This window comes from Trachurus trachurus (assembly GCF_905171665.1).
Source record: "Trachurus trachurus genome assembly, chromosome: 6".
NCBI classification, from domain to species: domain Eukaryota; kingdom Metazoa; phylum Chordata; class Actinopteri; order Carangiformes; family Carangidae; genus Trachurus; species Trachurus trachurus.
Genome location: NC_139897.1, coordinates 19,872,482 through 19,895,310, shown reverse-complemented (window position 1 = coordinate 19,895,310; position 22,829 = coordinate 19,872,482). Strand labels below are relative to the sequence as shown.

The 22,829-nt window shown below is 42.2% G+C and overlaps 1 protein-coding gene across 2 annotated transcripts in view; it reads left to right on the top strand.

Annotated features, from left to right (window-relative positions):
* The window catches only part of osbpl5 (oxysterol binding protein-like 5), a 40,197-nt gene that overhangs the window by 6,078 nt on the left and 11,290 nt on the right, over positions 1 to 22,829 (top strand). Inside the window, exons 2-6 of one of the 2 annotated variants that reach the window (XM_083973205.1) lie at positions 6,042 to 6,103; positions 20,254 to 20,409; positions 20,669 to 20,742; positions 22,099 to 22,179; positions 22,518 to 22,619. In XM_083973205.1, coding sequence (XP_083829331.1) covers positions 20,274 to 20,409; positions 20,669 to 20,742; positions 22,099 to 22,179; positions 22,518 to 22,619 — 393 coding nt within the window. In that variant the 5' untranslated portion in view covers positions 6,042 to 6,103; positions 20,254 to 20,273. The remainder of the gene's footprint in view (positions 1 to 6,041; positions 6,104 to 20,253; positions 20,410 to 20,668; positions 20,743 to 22,098; positions 22,180 to 22,517; positions 22,620 to 22,829) is intronic. The other variant, XM_083973206.1, reaches the window with a different exon arrangement.

Below are 22,829 nucleotides of genomic sequence, written 5' to 3'. Positions count from 1 at the left end.
TTTCTCAGAGGCAGTAGTGGCAGCAGGAGCCTTCTCACGGCTGCTAGCGCCTCTGCAATCGATATTCACCTCTCTCTCTTTCATCCGTGGCTTAATGTATGGAGCCGATGCTTGAGTAAAAAGCTGCTAACTTTACTGTGGAACGAGTGCTTTGACCTCGTTGCACAATGAGCAGCAAGGTTTGATGTAAGGTGTGTTATAAGGTAACTTTCACTACGTGTGTGCTGTGCTCTGGATATTTATAATGTTTTGTTTTCAACACAGTGATCAACAATTTAGCTAAACACTGAACCAGTGATCAGCTTATGGATCAAAAAGAGACTGTCGCCCCCGCTTTCTCACAGCAAATTAGACATTTAGGATTATGAATATAAAAATATTAAGTGTGTACATAAAAATGTCAATCAGATGAAAAATAATCTGCATGAAAAATAAATTAAAATCAGTTTTAGCAATCATCCGCTTTAAATCAGATCAGATTGGCAGAGACGGACATGATCACTGTAATCAGTTTTCTGCTGTACCTACAAGTCTGAGGCTGCGATTCACAAGTCGTCCTTATGATCTGCATTTGTTTTGAAGCCGGTTTCTGAATGGCGGGCCTCGTACAGGGACTTTGTCCAGTTCCAGAAAACGATTGGCACCGTGCACAACCCATGTCAAATGCCTATAATCTGCAGTTTCAAGGGATAAGCTGCAGTGTCTGTGTTGAGTTTACAGCTGGGCTGCTGTAGGTTTTTTTGACATACTTTTCACCGCGTTTTATTATGAAAGAGGTGTTGCTGAGAGGTTTGGTTATGTCATGGTTTTAACATCAGCCCATTAAAGCCTTCTTTGGAGGTCATCATGGTCCTCCGTGCAGACCTAGTGAGATTGGCTCTAATTTTTGGCATCTGGCTACTGACCACATCATGGCATTTCATTGGCTACAGATAATCCTTAACTTTCAATACCAGAACTTTGTTATTAGAATATTAATACGTAAGTGCCAACGTCTTATTTACAAGCCCGCAGTCTCTGTTTTCCTAATGTAGTAGTCAGGTGAGTGGAGAAAGTGACACTTGTGTTAAGTTACACTATAAGGAAACTTGTGACAGTCAAGTATAGCCATCACTGCCAAGCTGCTCCAAGAAAGCAAGCATCGACTTAACCTTTAAGAAAGACCTCAGGTTTCAGAGCATGGACAGTTTCCATGACACGGGATCATCATCTGATTTCAGTCTTAAAGTGGTACTACACCCCAAATCTGCCTTTTGGGTATTTAACACTCAGCCAGTGTGTATGATAAGTTGCCACAAAAAGGGCTGTAGTTTCCATCGTGGCATGTTTGGATTATGTTGGTTCAAATGTCTTCCAACACAGGACAGGAAGAAATTATGAAAATGTCCATAGAAAACCAGTGCAGCAGCATTTATCTCCCCCTCCAGTGTTTGTGTCTCCCTGCTTTCAGCCTTTTCCCCTCTGCTTCCGCTCTTTTGTACTTGGATAAATACATCTTGGTTTGATCTTTTTACTGAATGCAGGGATATGAAATTGATATTGATCTTCTCACCTGACTCTCGGTATGGGAGCAAACAAGTCTGTTTTTCTAAAATGTCAGAGAGAATTCTTTTAATGTCACATTATGATGGTTTTGTGATGGAGTGCTGGCTTTGACATTTAAGCTTCTTTTAGTGATCGAGTGACCGTCCTCTTCCTGTCATGTTTATAATTTTCACACTCAGCTGCTGACAATAGTTTATTGGCTGCTCCACTAACCTTTGTGTAAACTAGGAAACTGATGATGTCAGGTTCACATGTGTCAGCTTCGAAGCCGATGTTCAAATATTATCTTTTTTTTTACCAAGCTGCAGGAGAGTACCTACCCACTTACATACATGTTTTGCATGTGGCCAATAAATAATACATTCCTGTACTGACCACATGTAAAATGTCGGGCGGGAGGAAGCGCAGTGGAAAAAAGAAAACCTTATCTAGCCCATCCAGATTGACACAGTGAAGTGGATTGGTGGTCGATGTGATTGGATCCACAGTGTCCCTGGTTGACACTGGTAGACACTGGTTAACGGTTCGAGCTGGAAAATTAATTTAATGATATTGATGTTAAAATGAGAGCATTGGCAAGAGTGGGTAAGCGTGGGAGAGAGAGCGAACGGAGCAAACTAAAACTGAAATTTGGCACTTACATAACGTTCAGTAGAACCACGTCGTACCTGTGTCTCCTTTAAAAATGGGGTATTAAGACACCGTGTCCTCCCTCTGGCTGCAGTTTTTGTCTCTAATAAGGCTTCTGTAACATTTAATGGAGATTGCAGCCAAATTTAAAAACTTGGCCGCCCAGAGCAGCAGTTCACTTGTGAAGATGAATTGCCGTTAATATTTTGGCAATTATTTTTTACAGAGGCATGAGCTCCACAATGAGAAGAGGACTAACATAAATGGACTTGATGTTTAGCGCAAGATATTGTATTAATATTGGCTTTGCCTCTTTGTACAAAGCAAAAAGGCCAGGTGACACAGTGTCAAATGTACAAAGTGAGGTTCCTCAGACAGCACAGTTACAAACTTAATTTTTCATCAAAAACTTTCACAAAATGCAAATTAAACCTCATAATTTGGATGTGGGGCCCATCTGTTGCTCGTCTCCTTTTGTTGGATCCCTGAGAAGAGTTGGTACCTGTTTAGGAGTTAAACCTGGTTCCCCTGACAACAGGAGAACAGTTTGGGAGAACAAGTGATGAGCAATAATTAGCCTCAAAGGCATTTGAGTGCATTTAATGCAGAGTGCTCTTGGAACCAGTGCCACTGCATTTAGCCTAATCTGCCATCATTATGATCGGTGAGTGCTCACTTTGGGTCCTTGGTGTCTCAGGCCTCTGATTTCTCTGCACCCTTGCAGGGAGAATGATTAGGTTGATGCTCTTCTCCCCGTCGGTGTGCCCTAGCTCAACTGGACAAACAATCACTCTGCACCAGGCATGGACATACTAAGGCCTGCTTTTTAATCCGGCCAGTTGAATATCAAGTTATAGCAAATACCACAAACTTTGATGTACTGGCAAAAAAGGGTGACCAACAATACTGCTCTGTAATTTGAATGTACAGTAAGTCTTCTTTAAATTTTAGGTAATGTCTTTTACATGTAATTAATATTAGTTCACACAAACGTCCATCTGATGCTGGCCCAGCACGTCTGTCAAGTTTTAAAACTCATTTTAGCCCCTGAGCCAAAAAGTTTGCCCACCCCGACTCTATACCGCAGGACTTTGTAATTATCAGCTTTTATTGTCCACTTGGATTAGAGTCTGTGATCCAGAAGCAGATGAAGGACTTTGCCTAATAATCAATTAATTGAAAAGACCTCAGACACCGACTTCATATCTGGCTCTTGTCAACTGTCTACCTTTACTGCATAACCATATGTGACCTTAGCTCGAAATTGCATTAAGATAAGTGGCCACGCATGGATGGAGAGGGAAGTGGAGCTGACGGCTGATGAGATGCTTGACTTTTGAAGGTTTAATGTTATGAATAGAAATCCAGGCGTTATCCAGGCACTTATCTTCAGGCTTTTTAGTAAAAAGGTCATCAGTCAAAGCACAAGACATACTGTAACCACAATCATGCAGACAACACAGTGGCAGTGTGTTAACCAGATAACAGTTAACAAACCCCAGGTTATTAGATGACAAACAGTTTTATATATTGTGTTATTCAAAACATTTTGTAATGATATTTTGCTCACATCACATCAATCATGTCTACTATTGAAGATCAGCTGGTTGTTAGTTTTGCATGAGTTTCTCACTGGTTGCAGTACCTATTTCGCCTCAAATACTCACACATCCTTCCTATTGTTTTCCCTAATTGAGCCAGAGACACAACTATAAATCAGTGGGTAGGATCTGGCCTGGACCTGGACCACTCCTATGAGTCAGTCTTGGCTCTCTCCTGGGAAAGTTGGCCAGCTCGGTGCTCTGATGTAAATGTTACTTAGCTGTATGCTTGGAGAGAAGCGTGCAAAGTGCTGGTTATACAATATGCATGTGGCAGTGTTTCACGCATCCGCAATCCATATAGTTTTCAATTTGCAGTGCCGGTGTGGCTAATTGTGTCCTTGCTGAGTTTTACTTGGCTTCGCTTCCCTGAGACTACAAGTAGAATTTAAAAAATAAAAGACACTGGCAGCACCACAGCTCCCTGCAGTAAGTGATAGTTTCGAACGTTATAGCTTCCTCGAGCCAGTGCTGTGCACGTTTCTCCTCATCCTTCGCCATGTGCTGAATGCAATATCACAAATGTCGTTTCTACGTGGCACATGCTTCGTCTGATACTTCACATCTGGTGTGAGTGAGAAAGTGAATGTAGGACACTGTGTGTGTGAGAGAAAGTGGTGGAGATCTGGAGTCCCTCCATCCAAACCATGTCACATTCTGGGTCACAGTGTCTTCCTTCACTTTTCTCTCTTTGTATTTCACATTTTGTTCAGTTTTTTATTTTTATCATTTTCTTGAGTTATGTTTCAGATGTCATACAAATCTGTCTGGAGCAGAAAAACAAATACACATCAGTAGTGTTTTATTATTTTGATAAAGGCGTGCCCCCAGAGATTGTCATAAATTAGCCTATCTTATCTTTTTCCCCTCTCGGTGTCTTTCTGTTTTCCTCTAGCTGCTGTCTGCGTTTGGCTCACATCTCCTTTGCACTATACCTCCCCCCTTTGTCTTTGTCCCTCAAGCGCTGTCAGCCCCGGGATTCTCTCTCAGTTCACTTCTTATTTAGGTTAGACATACTCAAGTGTTATGGCTTCCTCCTTTAGCTCGGCAGTTGGATTTAAAGGCACGGATAACACCCCTATGCCCCAACCCATTACACTTGTTGGCTTCCTATCAGATCATTAACTCGTCGTCATCTGCAGAGATTCATGCAAGTCCTTTTTTTAAACTGTTAAAGTTTAGTTTCATGTCATGCAGGGTTAACAGAGTCACTGAAAACTTGGGTAAAGTGAGGCTGTCGGAGTGGGAATTTGTGATTTCTCTTTTAGTTGGCAGAAGTTCTGCTGGCTGTGTGAAGTGGTAATAATCCAACAAAAAATATCCATGATATATGGGTTCTGTGAAGATATAGCTGGAATTTTATACAGACAAACTTCTACTATGCAAATGTTTCGGTGCAATGCAGATTTTTAAGATTTATATATTTATCACTTTGCCCTGAGTGAGTACAATATTGCATTTGTGGAAGCAACTCTGAATCTAGGACTGGGACTCATATTAATGCGTTTATTGTATATTAGGGTGTGTGTGTGTGTGTGTGTGTGTGTGTGTTAATGTGGATGTTGTTGTATGAACTGATGTGTGCGTTGTTTTGTTTTTGGTTTTTTTGGATTTGTGGCTTATCACACATCCCAGCTGTTGGAGAATGCATTGTTCTTTGCCCTGGCAGGATTAAGAGGCATTTCAAGGGAAAACAAAACACCAGAATGGGATGTTGAAATAAGAATGTATTCTAGCTGTAAACAATACACTATATGTCGAGTACAGCCATTCAGAATGAGAGGGCAAATTTTTAAATTGGAATAAGAAGTGTGTTCATTAAAAATGGATTCCCATGCACCTGTCAGATACCTCCAGTCTTCATGGATTGTGATTGGTTGTGACTCCTGCTGTGTTTCTGTTATCTAAACTTGCACTTAGTAGAATCCTTTTTCTCTACATGAAATACCATATACTGTAATCATGCTTTTATACTGTTTCACTTACCGTTGGGCCTTTCATACCAAGCCTACATAAGCTACATGGACTAATTGTAACTGACAGTGGTGTGTGTGTAAACACAAGTGTGCACTTAGCCCAGAGTGATGTCAGTGGCTCTCTTAGGACTGAGACTGTGCGGGGCCCCGCCCTCCTTAGCGCTGTGGTGTGACCAGGAGGAGCGAGGGAGAAGAAGGCGAGACTCCGGTAGCGCGGCGGTTAGTCTGTTTCTACAGCGTGTGAGTAATGGTGAAACCTGTCTCTAACTTTGTGTTGTCTCTGCTGCAGGTGAGACAGGCTGCTCCCACAAAGGCTTCTGGATGCGGTGTCCCTTGTGGCTCAGGTGAAAGGTAAGCTGAGCTCTCACCTGCAGGGCCCCCACAGCACCTCCCCCCCATCCCCAACCCCTGTTTAATGCCTTAATAATGCATATACGCTCAATTAAATGGGCTACCTGTTTAGCTTCAGTTACAGAGCCAGCTGGTGCCGTTTACATGTTGCAGTTCATGTTGCTTAAGGTTTAATATGTGAACCTAGACGTCTGCCTACTTTCAGAATTCGACACAAATACGGACACGTTTTTACCCAGCGTTACCAGGAGGGTTAACTCACTTTTTTAGCAGGAGGAGGAATTAGGACATGTCTCTTAAGGTGTGAAACAGATGTAGTTTCTGTTTATGCCAAGTTTCATTAGATTTTTTCAGCTATCTTTCTGCAGCTATTCCATCCCTGTGTCGATAAAGTAGCTGTGAAATTAAAGCTGTTTTGGAGACCTGTGTGCTCGTCCTTGTGAGCAGTTGTGTGTCAGTGTTGCAAAGCCGGAGCAGGGCACACAGTGCAGCGTTGTAAGAAAAGAAACAGTTTGACAGAACTCGGCAGCTTACAGGGTGTGTCAGATTCATTTGGGTTAGAAGGGAGTAAATGTTTGGGGTTGTTTGAGGACAGCTGGATACAGAGTGATACTTCAGAGAGATACACAAAGCTTTAAAACAGGCAGTGCGCCTGGAGAACATGTTGAGCTTTCATTCAGTGGCAGAAAACGTGTAATGACTAGTTGCTGTTTCTTTTTTCAGCCCACCATCCTTATTACTCTGTGTATTTTGGTCTCTCCTGGAAGAATAAAGCGTCTTTATGTATGTCGGTCAATACTAGAGGCAATCAGCTGTTCAGCACATCTGTCCAGTGGAAACCAGGTGTTCTTATTACACCAATCAACAGACACTTACTATCACATCTCTGCTTTTGGTAACCTGAAACTTATATTCAGTTAGAAATGTTTTTGCTCTGCTGTTCCTTCCAGCTCTCCATTAGTTGCAGGCTGTACTGCAGTAGTTCTGGGGGGAAAAAAGAAAGAAAAGCATCACTTGCAAGTTGCCTGCTTATATCAGACAGGAAGTGTTTGGATACAGCCTTGCCCAAGCTGTTTATCTTGGCATGTGTGTGAGGCATGAAGACATATGAGGTTTAACAGTAAATTACACATTAACCAGGCAAAATGGGTCTGAACTTGCACCCAGTAGCTCACGCTCAGATTGTTCTCTCATCTCAGTTTTGTCCACCGTTTAAAGCCACAAACATTCAGACCATCTGATTTACTACGACAGTGAGATAATGGCCATAAATACTTGACAGTTTATTTTCCCCGTCGACTGATTTAATCACTTTTCTACATAGCTTCCTTATCTGTGTTCCAGTTTGAAGGCACGGTAGCACGGTGTTGTGCACAGTGCACACGCACACGTCGTCCACTCACTGAGCATGGAATCTAAAATGTTCATGTACTGTGAGTCAACAGATGGAGGATGTCTTATTCTTTTCTACGCGTCCAGTCTAGCACATCAGCAGTGAATCACTCTGGCTCGGCTTTGTTTGTGTCAGTCACCCAATAGCAACACTTTTTGAATTTTATACTGTGATCATCACAGTTAGGTTAACACAAGTGGAAAGTACAACAAGCAGAAAATAGTCATACATCTCCTCCAACTCACACACTGAAATACCAAAACCTTTTTCTGTCCCTTTATCTCACACATCTGGCAAACTTCTTCAGCTTTTTATTCTGTGCAGAGGTCATCAGTGTTAAAACTGCAAAGTTAAAATAGCAACTTGACAACCTTTGCTAAAGCCGTGAGGACTGATTCAGCTTTCATTTCATCTAGTACTGTTGTAGAAATGCTCTCCTTTGTTTATTTTTCTAAGAGTGTAATGCTTATCATCATTTTCATCAATACATTTCTTGATCTAGGTCAGGATAATAAGGTCTATGGGTCATACCCTTAATTAGCATAGGCACACATATGTTGTTACACAATATCATCCTGGAGCCAGGATATGAATATCTAGTCATTCATTCATGGTCTGAGTAAGTCCAAATTGGTTGTATAACAAATAAAGGGGGTGTTAGTAATGCTAAATATCATCTGTAATGAGTGTTGTAGAAACCCATTCACAGAAAACAGAGTACCCAGCAGTCCCTTTTGATCAGCAAAGCAAAGTGTAATTTAATGAGATCAACACTGAGGGAGGCATTGTGTTCCTGATGGTTGCAGAGTGGCTCCGTCCATCTTTGTGTGTGATCTGAGAGTCTCTGAGTATATTAGTGATGCCTGGAAAAAACAACCTATTGTGAAACAGCATAAGGACACTAAGTGCAACACACCAATATGAAAAGGTAGATCTTTATTTCATTAAGGGGCGGGGCAGTAGAAGTGTAACAAAACGGTCTGCAATAAGACTCTGTAGATAGTATACCACCCAGGGAGAGTGAGAAAACATATTTTTATGTCATTTGGTCACACTGACCCTTAAAGGTAAAGCAAAGTGGCATCTTTAGGAGAGCTATCACTATTTATTAGGATCCACCCTATCACCAGAATGTGTGTATGATTAGCACTCTGATTAGTCCATGTGTCTGTCGATGAAAAGCCTGCGAGCTGCTGCCAGCCTCTATAAACGTATCCATCAGTGGTGGATGACGGGACACAGAGAGGGCAGGTGGCAGACAGGGAGAGCAAGAGGATGGACAGGCCGTGGGAAGTGTTGATCTGTTTAGCCAAACCATAATTATAATTGCTTAATCACTACTGGAGCATCATTTAAATATATAATAATCTTAAACAAACAATATGCAAGTCTAAGCCTGACTTTCTTTTAAATTGTGTTACCTTCTCAGGATTTTTTTCAGTTAAGAAAAAGGTGGGGAATTTATATAGAAACATTTTGTCTTGAAAGGTTTTGGTTGTGGATTTTGTTTTTTATTTTTCTTTGTATATTGGTGGCTGTCAATTGGCATTTCATCTGATGTGTGCTCTTTTGTTTTAAGAAAGGCAAGGCAAGGCAGCTTTATTTATATAGCGCATTTCATACCAAGGGGCATCTCAATGTGCTTTACATAAAAACAAAACATTTGACAATAAGAATTGGAAAGGGCCAGTTGGTATCATAAGTTTTCTTCATCCTGCTCATAATAAATGAAATGAATTATTATGATATATTTTCAGAATTTAATATGTAAAAGATTGGAGAAAACAAAAACATGAAATGCATGGTTCCCCTATAAGACCAAAACATAATCAAAGTCAGGATAGATAACTTAAACTTTGCTTTAACACTTAGAACATTGGACAGTTTTTACCGTTGTTGACACACGTGCTGTTGAAAAAATCTCACAGGAAGTCCTGCGTACTCTGAACGTAAAACCTGCTGCAAAGGGCTAACAGACTCCTGATGTCTGACTGTGACGCAGCAGTCCTCTTTATTTTATTATTTCCATATTGCATGACTTCTTGTCTACTACTTTACAAGACACAGTGACTTGTCAAAATGTTTTGGTATACCACACTTCTGTGTAACACACCGTGGCTGCTCAGTCATTGTATCTATAAAGAAAGTCCAACCTCATTATATTAAATTCATTTGTCTCCTCTGCCAGCCTGTGACATGACTATCAAGTATGTGTGGAGACAAAGGGGAGAGCTTGCACTCTCTGCAGGTCGACCCAATTGCTTCCCATAAAATGTACAAATCATGAGCAAGTCTCGCTGTGGCAGTATCCATTCATCTTGGGTGTGAGAGCACCTAGCAGTCCAATACAGAGCGGTTAGCCAGCTTTTTTGTTTTTGAAGAGTTTCTGGCCGGTCACAGAGGTGGTGTGAAGCTGGTTTGTTCCCTCTCTCACAGTTTCTCATTGAGAAGAACCCCCCAAGCTGTGATCTCAGGTGGGAGGAGGAGGGCAGCAGCTCATGTATCTCACCAGTTTCCAGAAGGTGATTGGAGTTAATCACAAGTGTAGATTAATGTATGTGATTGGTCTGCTCGTATGCTGTGTTGGTATATTGCGAGAGGCTCTGAAAGGATTGAAACCGAAACACTCTAAAAATGTGTCTTATTTAAGACTTGCTGGTCACTTTATGGTTTTGAACAGAGGGAGATGTAAGTATTTCACCTGAGGCAGAATCAGGGACTTGTCAGACATCTAAGACGGGACAGTAGGTTTTAAAGTTGTGTGCTGGAGAACAGGCCTTGTTGTGCTTTCAGATTTAACTACTTATTTTTCTTTGGTGTCCAAACCTATGCTGAAAATGCAATAGGTCAGACTTTGACTCATTTATATATTATTGTTTTATACAATGGGGAAAATAAATATTTGATCCCCTACTGATTTTGTAAGTTTGCTCCCCTAAGAATGGACACAGTCTAAAGTTTTTATTGCAAGTCTATTTTTTACAGAGAGGGACAGAATATCAACAATAAACAGAAATAATATCATCATATAAAGGTTGTTTTGATCTAGTGTAAATGTGGTTTTGATCAAATGAAATCAGGGGATTAAATACTTATTTTCCCCACTGTATACATGATAAAGAACACATCTGCTGCTTGTTTTTCATTAGATCCTTCACCTTTTTACTATGTTTTTTTTATCCATAAAATCCGATAGCTTTAGTATAAATAGCATTTTTGTTTTGTAGTCACACTGATATTGTGTGCTGTGTAGTTTAATACCGCTTCAGTTGCATGACAAAAATGGTGATCTGGACATCCCAAATAAAAACCAGAATATGCTCATCTTTAGAAGCTGGTCGTTGATTAAATGTGATATTAATATAAGGCGTCCATGATGGGCTCCCACCCTCTGCCTCCCACTGGGCTGCTTTTTTACTTTAGCATCATTAATTAAAATCATTTATCCAACACCTTGTCATCTATTATCCATTACTTAATGACCCTTCCTCTGTCAAGTCAGGATACAGGCAGATTCTAGGTCTCTGCTGGCTGACATCTTCCTCCCAGCCCCTCACACTTCCTCGTCTCTCCAGCAGACAGGCAGGGGATCCCCCCCCCCTGCCCTCACCACAGCCCCTCCCCTGAGAACCATACTTTGTCCAGGCTCTAGTCTGAGTTGGCTTAATCAAACACAAGCTCATTTTCTCTCCCCTTTGTCTATATCTATTTCACTGCTACCTCTATAGCTCATTATTTCCTTTTCTGTCACAGAGGGTCTCTGCTATATAAAAAGGCCAGACAGGGCCTTTAAAATGCTGCAGCGATTTGAAGTGGAGCAGGGAATCCAATTTACATAGCCCTTATATATAATTTAAAGTGCAATGTGATAAGTAAAATTAACCGATATGTTGCTTTTTCATGCCTTGACTTTTTCAAGCTTTGACAGTGGAAATGCAGGTCTGACATTTAGAGCAGTGAGGCGGTGTCGTGTAGACTCGGGGTACTTTAACAGGAAAATTGTTGCTGTTGTCAAACTCTTAGATATTGTCATAAAGCAATTGCTGTTCTGGTAAATAAGCACAGTCATCTGCTGCCAAGACATTTCTTCTACTTTCACCTTCATGTATCCATCAAACATTTTCTCATAACGCCCCACCCGGCTCGGCTCTCAAACATCTGCACAATGAAAACTGAGGGTTGTGAAATTGCTGTTGACCTCTGACTCTCCCTTGATGCAATTAGGGGTCGGGGTGCCTTTCTGAAGGCTGAAAATTAATTGGGTAGAGAGGGAAATCACCTCTCTACTTCTACCAATCAGATTCTCTCAGGCAGGCAGGCAGGAGATCCAGATCACACGCTTTGATGTTACCAGCCCACATTTCTTAGTTAGTCATGCTTCTTTGAACTATCATTTACTACGTCCTCTCCGCAGTTTTATCTTCACAGTCCACTTCTTTTCTGTTCTATCTCGCTGGTGATAAGAGGAGAAGTTAAAGATGGCTGAGCCGGTCCCACAGACTGTTTGTAATCTTGATTTAGTGAATCTTGAGTACGTTTAGGAGTCTGGATCAGTGTGTGTTTGCATCACAATGTACTGTACTGTATGTGCGATACAGTGTGCAGGCAGATGCATGTTTTTGTTCAGAAAGTGCTGTCAGATGTGTTTCTGTATCAGGTTCCCTCCGCTGACGATGAGAATGTCCTTAATGGTGTTGAAGTGGTGCTGCACACACAGAGTGTCCTTAATGCTCCGAGTGGAGCAACATGAGAATGAATTCGAGTGAGGATGCGTCAGTGCAAGTCAAAGTCACGGCTGCAGAGTCTCACCACGGAGACTTTATATGTTCTGCTATCGTCTCTCTGTGTGTACACGTGTGTGCATGCGTTCTTGTCTGTTGCACTTTGATGTAAACGAAGGGAGCCATGCTGGCACCACTGCTGGACCCCTTCTCATCAGCTCAGCCTGGCTAGGCCGGTTTTCACACACACACATACACACACACCACTCCTGGCCTGGATCCAACCGTATAGACAGCCAGCTGGCTTGGTCTGCCGGGTCAAACATGGCTCCAGTGTGTGTGCCGGGGGGGCATGCTCTCTAATTCAGATTTATTCTATGAAAGCAAATGTGAAGAAAATGCAAAGCAAATTATATTTTTAGATTTGCATGTAATACGTCTGAAGTCTTTGAAATAAATAAGACTGTTCGAGCAAGTGGTGCTGCAGCTGTATGATTTATTGTTCAGGGAATGATAATGCAAAGTAATGGAGGCCCATGTGTAACGAGTTGGAGGAAATTCAGTGATATTAGTTTCTGTCTTAGAAATTTGGGATAAATGAACACAGCTTTTTTCTCACTTCAATTTTTTTTTTCAAAGAGCGACATAACTGCCTCATCAATCAGTTAGGAATATAACCACATTGAACATTGTTGTTGATGGACTGTGACTGAACTTGACTTTTCACTAAGCGTGTCTGACATTCTCCGATGATCCAGTATGCATGCAGATACATGTTACATCTAACAATACAAAATGATACTGACGAGCCTGTAATGAAAGCAGCAGCTCTACATTTTGCAGTGTGGTTAGTGTTTTTTGTGGTGATACTCTTTTTTGTTTCATACGCTACAGCTTGCTTTAGAGCCTGTGCGCATGGTGTCAGACGTTTTGTACAGTGTGATAATTTGTAACAGGAAGGTGTCTGGGGGGGGGTGGGAGAGTACAAACACACACAAGCAGAAGCAGAGAGATTTTTTTTTTGATTAGGATTAGTTTTGGATCTGTGCTCGTGTTTTCATGTAGCTGTATCTCTGGTTCTGTTCTCAGATGCATAATTGATTGTATTTGCACCCCTGCGTTTCACCCGCAGCCTGTACCTGAATCCGAGCCCCTTTCCTACCCCCTCGAAGGGAATCCAAGGTATCATTTGCAGCCTATGTTTACCTTGCTCTTCCCTCCTCCCTGACCAAACTCTCTGTTCTCAGAAACCTGCTCTATGTACAGAGGGAGGCTGTTTCCCCTGCCAGTCTAACCTGAAGCTCAAGGAATAGTGAAAGCATTGTGCCCAAGTGACAAATTCTTTGCTCAGGGGCATACAATTAAAATTCAAAGAGGACCAGTTAAACTAGATCAAGGCAAAGGAGGGGGGTAAATAATAACTCCTCCACTAATGGCTCTTTTCTCATTTCACGGGAAGGATAAGAGCTGCAATAAGTGCAGCAAACTACATAGCAGAGAGCTGATTAAAAATGTGCATCTAATAATGTTGTGCTTAATTTTAGAAAAGTTTCCCCTTCTCTTCATTTTTGGTAGCGTCATCTCAATCTCAACAGTCCCAACCCCTCTATTAGGGAGGGGAGGGGACGGGAACTCTGAGTAGGACAGGGTGGATGGATGTTGGGTTTACAAAGGTGTAGTTAACATTTACCATGGTTATGGACCACCCGAGTCTCCGCAGATGTAAAAGGGGGTTTCCTATTTTAAGCAAGATCTAATGGGAAGTCTTGGTGGAAAGCATTTTCTCCATGTGCATTCCTTAAAATATACCTGCTCCCCCCGCAAGACTCAGAATAGAACGACTAAACCACACATCCTCCCACAGAGTGCCACAAAATTAGACCATGTGTCTGCTTTTTTTAAACAGTAACAGTAGACCTAGTTCTGCCTTCTGCACGTCCTCCTAGACACACTACTTACAGTTTTTAGATTTCTCCTTCCCTTTTACTTGGTAGAAGATATTCTTTAAATATTTTAAATATAAAAAATAAAAGTGGATGGTAGACGGTACCAGTTTCTAAGACTAACTCTGCCTTTAAAAAAAATCAGGTCAACTTTTCTAACACGGGAGTGGTGGAGCTGTGACAGTTGCTTAAAATATTTCTGCTGCTTAGGTTCGGTCAAGGCGGATGTATGCATTTCCTGGGAATGATTGTTATAAAAGTTTGATTTACTGCAGTCGGATGAATGAGCATATGTGTCCCCACTCCCAGGCAGCTTTGTTTGTGCCTTGACCTCGATTCTTAATGCTTTCAGCCACACTATGGATAATGCTTAAACACCATGCATGCCCCGGGGTCAACTTTTATTGTTGATTACGGGATGTGTTTTCCCCCCAATAATAATTGTTCCAATAAAGGAAACTGAACAGGTGGGTCTTGTGAGGATAGAATCAATGCGTCTGAACAAAGTGCTGCAATAGAAGAGTATAGAGGCACTGCAGATGAGCAAATGAAAGAATAAATGTCTGCACATCCTTCTTGTGCGTGTGCTGCACTCTTCCCATGATGATGAAATGATTCCCATTTATTTTCTTTCTTCTTCTTTTTTACAGTAAAAAAAAACAGTCTGTCTGCTACAGTGTGTTGCTAGCTTCATTGCTGATGCACATACAGTGCTTGGCGACAGCCCATTGGTGTATATCTAGGTCATGTGGCCATCCATTAGTCCTGTTGTCACCGGGGAGAGGGGGTTAACAGGGTTGGGGGTGCTGAAGGGAGGAGAGATGGAGAGATGGAAGGATGAAGGGAGCGTCTGGACTTAATCTGTGCCATTATATTAGGAACAGCTGGCTGCTGGTATTAGAAGGCTCTCACACTCTCACACACAAGCTGAATCCATACTGTGAGACACACATGTACACACACACACACACACAGAAACTTATTTGGCCTCTGTGTATTTATCGAGTCGAGAGTGTATTTATGTAGCAGTAGCATTGTTTAGTCTCTCTAAACAAAGTATCCTTTTGAAATTGATACTCTGATGGCGGTGTTGTGGGTATATTCCATGGATGTATTATAAATCCATGGTATATTCTCACTCAACCCTTTATTTATGTATTCTTTTTCCTCATAATTCATACAAATTTATTATGAGCAGCTGTTGCACTATAACTGTTTTGATGATTTGAATGTGTGTTGGTGTGTGTATTTACTTTTACATGTAATTAGATGACTAAACATCAGTTTTTGAGCTCAAAATTAGTAAAAATGACTTAGTACTGCTCTATATTACTATAATACTGCTCTGTAGCCCACGAGTTACCACAGGCAGTTGCCCATATGTATTGTAAACAAATATCGTAGATGATAGTTAACCATCACCATATCAGCTCAATCTGGTGGTGATATAGTGTGTAGTATGTTCATTTGTGGCTTTTGAAGACCACCACTTTACTGAAATGTGTGTGTGTGTGTGTTGGGCGCACACGTCTGTCTGCTGTTTGACCTTAGCGAGGAATGACAGAGGGGACAGAGGGTGAAGGGCCACCATGAGTGCTAAATTGGGGAACTTAAACTCCATATGACATTTTCCACCAAAAATAGCGGAAGGGTTGATAGCTTTGGTTTCATCGTTATTTAGGATTGCTGGACATCATCATGTGTGAAGTTTGAATTTTTCCCAGAAGGAAAACATTGAATAGTGGACAGGAGCAGAGCTTTGGAAAAAACACTGGGATTGATTTTTGTAATTAGATTTTTTTGGTTAGGGGATGTTAAAAGCTATGGCACAGTGTGGCTAGGAGAATGAAATGGACAGGAAAACTTGTGTTTTTCAAAGTTAGTAAAGCGTATTAACATTATACAGGTTAGAACATGTCAACATGTTTCCTTCCAGACACCTCCCTCTTTTTTCCCTCTGCTTTTCTCCCAGTTGGCGTAGTGATTACTGAAATCAAGGGTGCCCCATGTGACCTGCTGTCACATGGGGCACAGTGCTTCCACCTTGATAAGGTAGCTGTGGGCCGCACACTGTTGTTGTTGTTGCTTTATCTGTCCTCCCTCTCATAGTTCAAGGTTAATGTGCGACGCAGGAATGTGTGTTATTGACCGTGCTGGTGCTGCTACTTTACTCTTATCTTTTCCACGAGATGTTCATATCACCTGGTCAACATTAGTTTAGCACCTGCATAGCACAGATGAAGTTAATGTTAGCCTAGCTGGGCAAACTCTTGTGAGCTGAGGTGAAGCATGATTGCATGTGGCGTTTCAATATTAACAGAAGGGCAACCAAAGGGTAGAATGACTGCCCTTGAATTTCCACTGGACAGCTTCTCACATTTTTCTCTTCGTATTTAAAATAAATGGGATCTGGAAAAACCCTACTTTTTTTTTTACTCTGGAGAGACAAGAGGGCTCCTCCTCCCATTTCAGTGTTTTCAGTGTCCTGACCAGGCCACAAAAGGTAAACCGTCATCACCATGTGTATTTATGAGGGTCACACTGATATATGTAAATGACCTTTTGCTACCGATGCCCAGTTATGTTTCCCCTCACGGTGGCACCTTCTCCATTTCACATTATTAAGTCCTCTCTTACTTCTGTTACGACCAACACTGCACTTCTTACCCTCAGAGGATTATAGGCGCCAACTATTTAGATTTATGTTTTGACATTCATTTGATTTTATTACGTTTTGTTACGAACATTCAAGGGCAAACGTATCTGCATCTGCAGGTATTTGTGGGGATGTGTTTTAATGCTCCTGGGCATAGTATTTCATAAACTCTCAGGAACTCAATGAGCAACATTTCACTGAAAGATGTTTCCTCATTATGTGTTTGGATGATGATGTGGAGAGTGGTAGTCTCTGCCAAAATTATAAATGTGATGCCCCTTGCTTTTCTACAGTGCAATAGATAAGGAGATCTGACTTCTTCAGGGACTGATGTGGGAAGTGTAATCACCCTGCAAGCATCTTAGTAAGCAAATGATAGAGAAGGAAGGCGGCACAGTTAACAATAACAACGACACGCTGATGGCAGCAGCAATCACGGATGCAGCAATAAGTGACTTGTGGAAAAAAACTAACACAACAAGCAAGCCTGGTGTTTGGAGATACTTTGTATTTGACATGGATCTACAAGTTCAAGTCATAGACAATAAAAAGCCAGTAAAAAAAATGTATCCAAGCAGCTTAAAGACACGCATCCAGGTCTGTATGCAGAATTCAGGGTGAGTGAGTTTCAGTGCTTAATGTCCTGAAATGTAGCAGTTGTTTGTGAATTACGGCAGCTCTGCAACGCTTTTGCAATGTTCACTCAAGCTAACGTCAGCTTGTTTACCATGAGACAGGTACACACAACAAGAGTAGGCATCTGCTTTTACCATCCAGTCAATCAAAATATAACACTCACTTTTCACACCATACGTCCGTCATGTTAGTCGATAAACTGCTGTGTGACCATGTGGAGGTGTGTTAAATTGAGATCTGGCGACTGTAAAATTAATATTAATTGCACACTTATCAAGCCGTTTAGAAATGACCTCCGTGCAGCATCAGTGTAACATTTATTATGTTTCTTGACTCATTTATTCATGTTTTGCTGTTAATTCGTCACCTGTGTGTGTATGTGTGTTTGTGTGTTACGTGTACTCAGTGGCCTGCTCCACCACTAGCTACTGCTGAGATTGGCTTTCTCTTCGCCCTTGGAACTACATCGTGTGCATGTGTAATCCTCCAGTCTGCAGCAACGAGGCAGGCACACTCACACACACACACACAGTCACGTATGCACAGGACACACACTCATTCTCTACGCTTACGTCATTCAACACTTACACGCTCACGCAACGTGCACACGCTCTCTACCGGCATGTCCACTGTATAGGCTCAACTGAAGGGCCCTACACATAACACAAACACATTAAGTATGCCGGGATGCCACACCCATGCTCAGTCTAGACTGCGTAATGTGCTCGGACACAGTCGTTTTCCCAACAAATCCCGCCCTGCAGCTGTCAGAACCAGCTGTGATTGGTTGGTCCTGTCGGTCTGCATGTCTGCCCACATCTTGACCCGCCTTAGGGCCTCTACTGTAAGTGGTATTAATTCTATGTATGTGTGTGTGCCTGTACAGTTTGGCAGCCGCGGCTTGTGCTATCTGCTCTGTAATACCGAAGCTCGAAGCTCTTTTCCATGCAGCCTGCACCGCACTCAGGGTTCAGCACTGTGCTACACATGCACATGCACTGCAGCAATAGACTTCTATTTTTAGACCTGCCCCACAAGGACAAATAAGGCTCCTTTTCGGGAAGAACAAATTTACCTTTTCACCGTCATATCTTGGGTTGTTCATAGCTGGTTCTTTGGGAGGACAAAAGAGAAGAGAGGGTGGGAGGAAGAAATGCACAGAGGAGATTGCAAGATCAGAAATTAAAAAGGAGAGTCAAGCAGTTGAGGGAATGAGTCACAGAGGCAGAAAAGGAAAATAGAGGGAAGCAGGGAGTGGCGTGACGAGTATACGGATGTGAGTGTTCTTGTGTATATTAAATATGTAAGGACCCAGTGGAGGGAGGGCTCAGTTGTTTACAGTCATGCCTCCTATAGCATCACATGCAGTTTCCACTTCAAACATTGTCAACCCACAGGTTTTTACTTGTGTCACTCACCAGTGGCAGTAAGCCCTCTGCTCTCGCCTCATGCACCAACTCAACAACGTGGAAGAGTCGGGAGATGAATCGGTCTGTGAGAATATTCTATGAATGAATTTTTATGTAACGCGCTCTTCTTGGATGTTGTAATTGAGGACCAGTGGGCGAGACTGCTCTGTAGGCTGCGAGTCAGAGGGGTCTTGTGTCTACTGTGTGTGTTTGCGCACTGAGAGAAAATGAATAGGATTATATTGATCTGAGCGGAGCACAGTGTGGCCGTTCAGACAGTCCCAGGTGGTAACAGTTACGCTCCATTAACCTCAGTGTTTTACCGTCAGCCCTGATTTGCTATGATCAGCTCGGCACCCATTTGAACAAGCAGAATGATCCGTCTGGAAACGGCCGTGACCCCTGACAGTTATTTATAACACGCTATGAATTTTTGGCAACTTGACAGAAGTGACAGAGCTCAGTAGAGGAGAAAACCGTGTCCCGGGTATCAGAGAACAAAACATCCTTACAGAAGGTGCAGAAGACACAACTCTGACTTTATGTGCAGACTTGTGTACAGGATTTATAGTTTGTGTATGTGTGTCTTTATCTTTGTCCTCTTTCTGTAGACACAGTAGCCTAAAAATATGACTCATCCACTCACCTCTGCAAATTACAGCACAGTGACAATGTTAAGCTGCAGAGCCACAGCTTGATCCTGCACATGTCTGCATCTGTCCTCTTGTGTGTGTGCCGAGATGCGCATCTCATTAGCGGACAGGAATCCTTGTGATGGATACCACGGGAATGAGGGAAGAAACCAGTATTTTCTCTCTGGTGTAGATGGAGGCCTGTTGTTGCAGGCCGACCGGCGCGATGATGGATCGAGGAATAGTGGTAATGGTGGTGGGGGTCGTGTCGGACAGTGAGTCTCTGTAGACTGGGTGGTTGGGCCCTCTGTCTGTCATATACTCTGACAATGTGCAGTCTGAACTGCTTGTCACTGCCACGCACAGTGCCATTATGTAGACAGGCTGACATGTCCTGGCATAGTAGGTCTTTGTTAGTGGAGGGGAGGAGAGAAAGTGTGGGGTTCCCGAGAGATGGATATACACAGCGGAGGAGTGAGGATGGCGTTTGAGAGCTCACAGTTGGTGTCAAACGGGAGTGGAAACGAGTAAGATCAGATTCAAGGAAAGGGACACTGAGGCAGGATGGATCGCTCCATTGACATGTTTGTAAATTCTATTATTCCAGTGCATCAGAATGAAAGCATCGGATTGATATTTGAACTTGTTAAATGTTCTTTTGTTTTTATCTGAACTTTCTTTCTCATTCTCTCTGTTTCCTTCTTCCTTTCCTCCTTATCCCTCCCCTCCTTTTTTTTTTTTTTTGCTTCTCCGTCTGCAGAGGACGAGCAGGTTGTCAGGATGAAGGAGGAGAATTTGTTCCATCGGAGGTTCTCTCTGTGCCCCAATGCCACCTCCCCACCCAAAATTGACCCCCGCACCCTCACGCGGAACCTGTCTTATGGAGGAGACAACGACCTCTACAACCTCAGCCCAGGTAAAAGACCTGAGACATCACACCTGACACATGGGATGTGAATATGACTGATATTACAGTGACGTGTGATTCCATTGTCTGTTAAATGACATGTCGTACTATGTGTTACTGTTTTTTTTTTTTTATCTCATACCAATCAAAGAACCTCAGCTGCTGCTTTTTAACTGCTTTTGGGGCTGCCTTGCTTTAATTGTCTGTCAGCAGGTTTATTCACATGAGTTAATTTGTATGTGACTTGTGTGTTGTGGGTTCCCACCAGGCAATGAGACAGACAGGAACGGTCTCTCCATGCTGAGTAATGAACTTAGTCCTGCCCAATCACCAGGCAGCAAGGTAAGATGAGAGTTTTCGATTGGGCAGCTCTGTAACTGACTCGTCGGGTCAGGGTGCAGCTACCTTTTTGATATCTGTGATGATTTATTTTCTACAACCTGAAACACATACAAGAAGTTAAAGAACGGCAAACTACAATTGTTGAGGCCTTGTGTGTAGAGGTCCTGAAATATAAGGGTGGTTTAACAAGTGGATCATGAACTGTTTGAGATGTAGACTTGTAGAAAGCAGCACTAATAAACTCAGAATCACACATTTTTTAACTCAAAAAGCTGAAACCGGTGTAGTAAAGTCATGCAAAAGCTGTGAAATTTTATATTTGAGCGCCATGGTGGGAACTGTGTCTTTAGCACCACAAGCCATTTATGTGGCAGCTGGGACTTTTGTTGTCCTGGTGCTGCTTCTCTTGCATATGCTGCATTAGTCCTGACAACCTTGTGCCCATTCCTTGGTAATACTAATGAGGAGTGGTCAATAAATGTCTCAGTGGCAGCCATGTGGTCGCATATTGTCTCGTCTCTTCTCCCGTTGCTGCTTTGCCTCGCCTTGTCTTGCAATATTGCTTATTTATATGTGGAATAATTCTCAGGCGCAGCTGCATCTGTAGCCCTTTGCCCCCCTCGTCCATCCTGTGAGTCCTTTTGGGACAATGAGACAGACTGAGCACAGCCAAACGCTTGCACATAGTCATTTATAGTGGGTTGCAGCTGTCTACTACTCCTGAAGAATAGCTTCTTTCCACACAAATAGATAAGTCTAAGTGCCTGTGTGGGCTCCTCAAATAATATTGTGAGTCATATTGGATTTAGTGCATAAAGAACAAGTGGTTATGTAATTACACATTGCAGTGAAATTACAGGATAACTTACTACTGAGATTCTGATCTCTGCTTACCCGATTAGTGGAGAGACCATCAGCCGGTGCCTTTAGCCGTCTAACCAAGGAGATCAGAGGGTTTGTGGCTGCAACATCAGAGCTGGCTGCCTGCTACGTAGCCTTGCTGACTGAAAGGGGCCACCCACCTGTTTCACACAAACTTATGGCCGAACAGATGTGCCACATGGCAACAGGAACAATTGAATAATGCTCTGTTCAAAAGGCAGGCGGGCCAAGTTAGGTAACTCCTGGTGCAGTAAATCCGAAATTAATCACCATTATTCTCAAATTTGATAAGACGGAACTATTTATGTATACTATTTATTAAAACATTGACGGTCCATTATTTTTAAATCGTTTGTTTCCATAATATAACGCCAGGATCAGTTTTAATAGCTTATGGTGTTTTTCTTTATTTTCAACTCTCTTTTCGTCCTCCTCCTCACCCTTTCTGATCATCTCCCCTCTTCTCTCCTTCAGTCTGAGTCCAGGATGTTTAATGGTGTCGAGAAGGACTGTCCCTCCCCTACAGAGAAGCTGGCCCGGAAGGAGTCTCTCAAGGTCCGTGTCCCTTCCTTGCTTGAGACAGCTGTGAGAACTGCCTGCGTTATTATGCACTGTAGCACTCACATACTATTACTCTGCACTCAGTGGGGAAAGTATACCCCAGCTGGGAATCTTTTGACAAATTTCTAAATTATATTTTTAACATGTCACCCTTAATAATGTGTTAAAAATAAGCAACAATATTTCATGTTGATTAAAACCACAGGCTAAATGATGACTGGATTGTTTGGCTCTGCTTCCATCTAGTGTCGCATTTCAGACCCAGTTCTCTAACCTGTGAGACTGATGACTCATTCATGTGAGTGTGTGTCTTTTCTTTTTCTTTTTCACAGGTCCAAAAGCAGAATTACAGGCAAGAGAAGAAACGGGCAACAAAAGAAATGTTCAGTGCACTAAAGGACCCCAGTGTTGTCATCATGTCCAACTGGCTAAAGGTACAGTTACGTTGTCCCAACAGTGTAACAGAGAGCAGTTACATTAACAACACACTAATAACACTTAAAAAAAAAGAAAAATCATCCATCTGACCTGCAGAACTGAAAGATTTAAGAGATCATTTGTTCCTGCTGCAATTGTTTTATATAACACTTGTTAAAATGTATTTTTGTGTTCATCTTTTTTGTCATTGTTGTGTGAGCTACTGG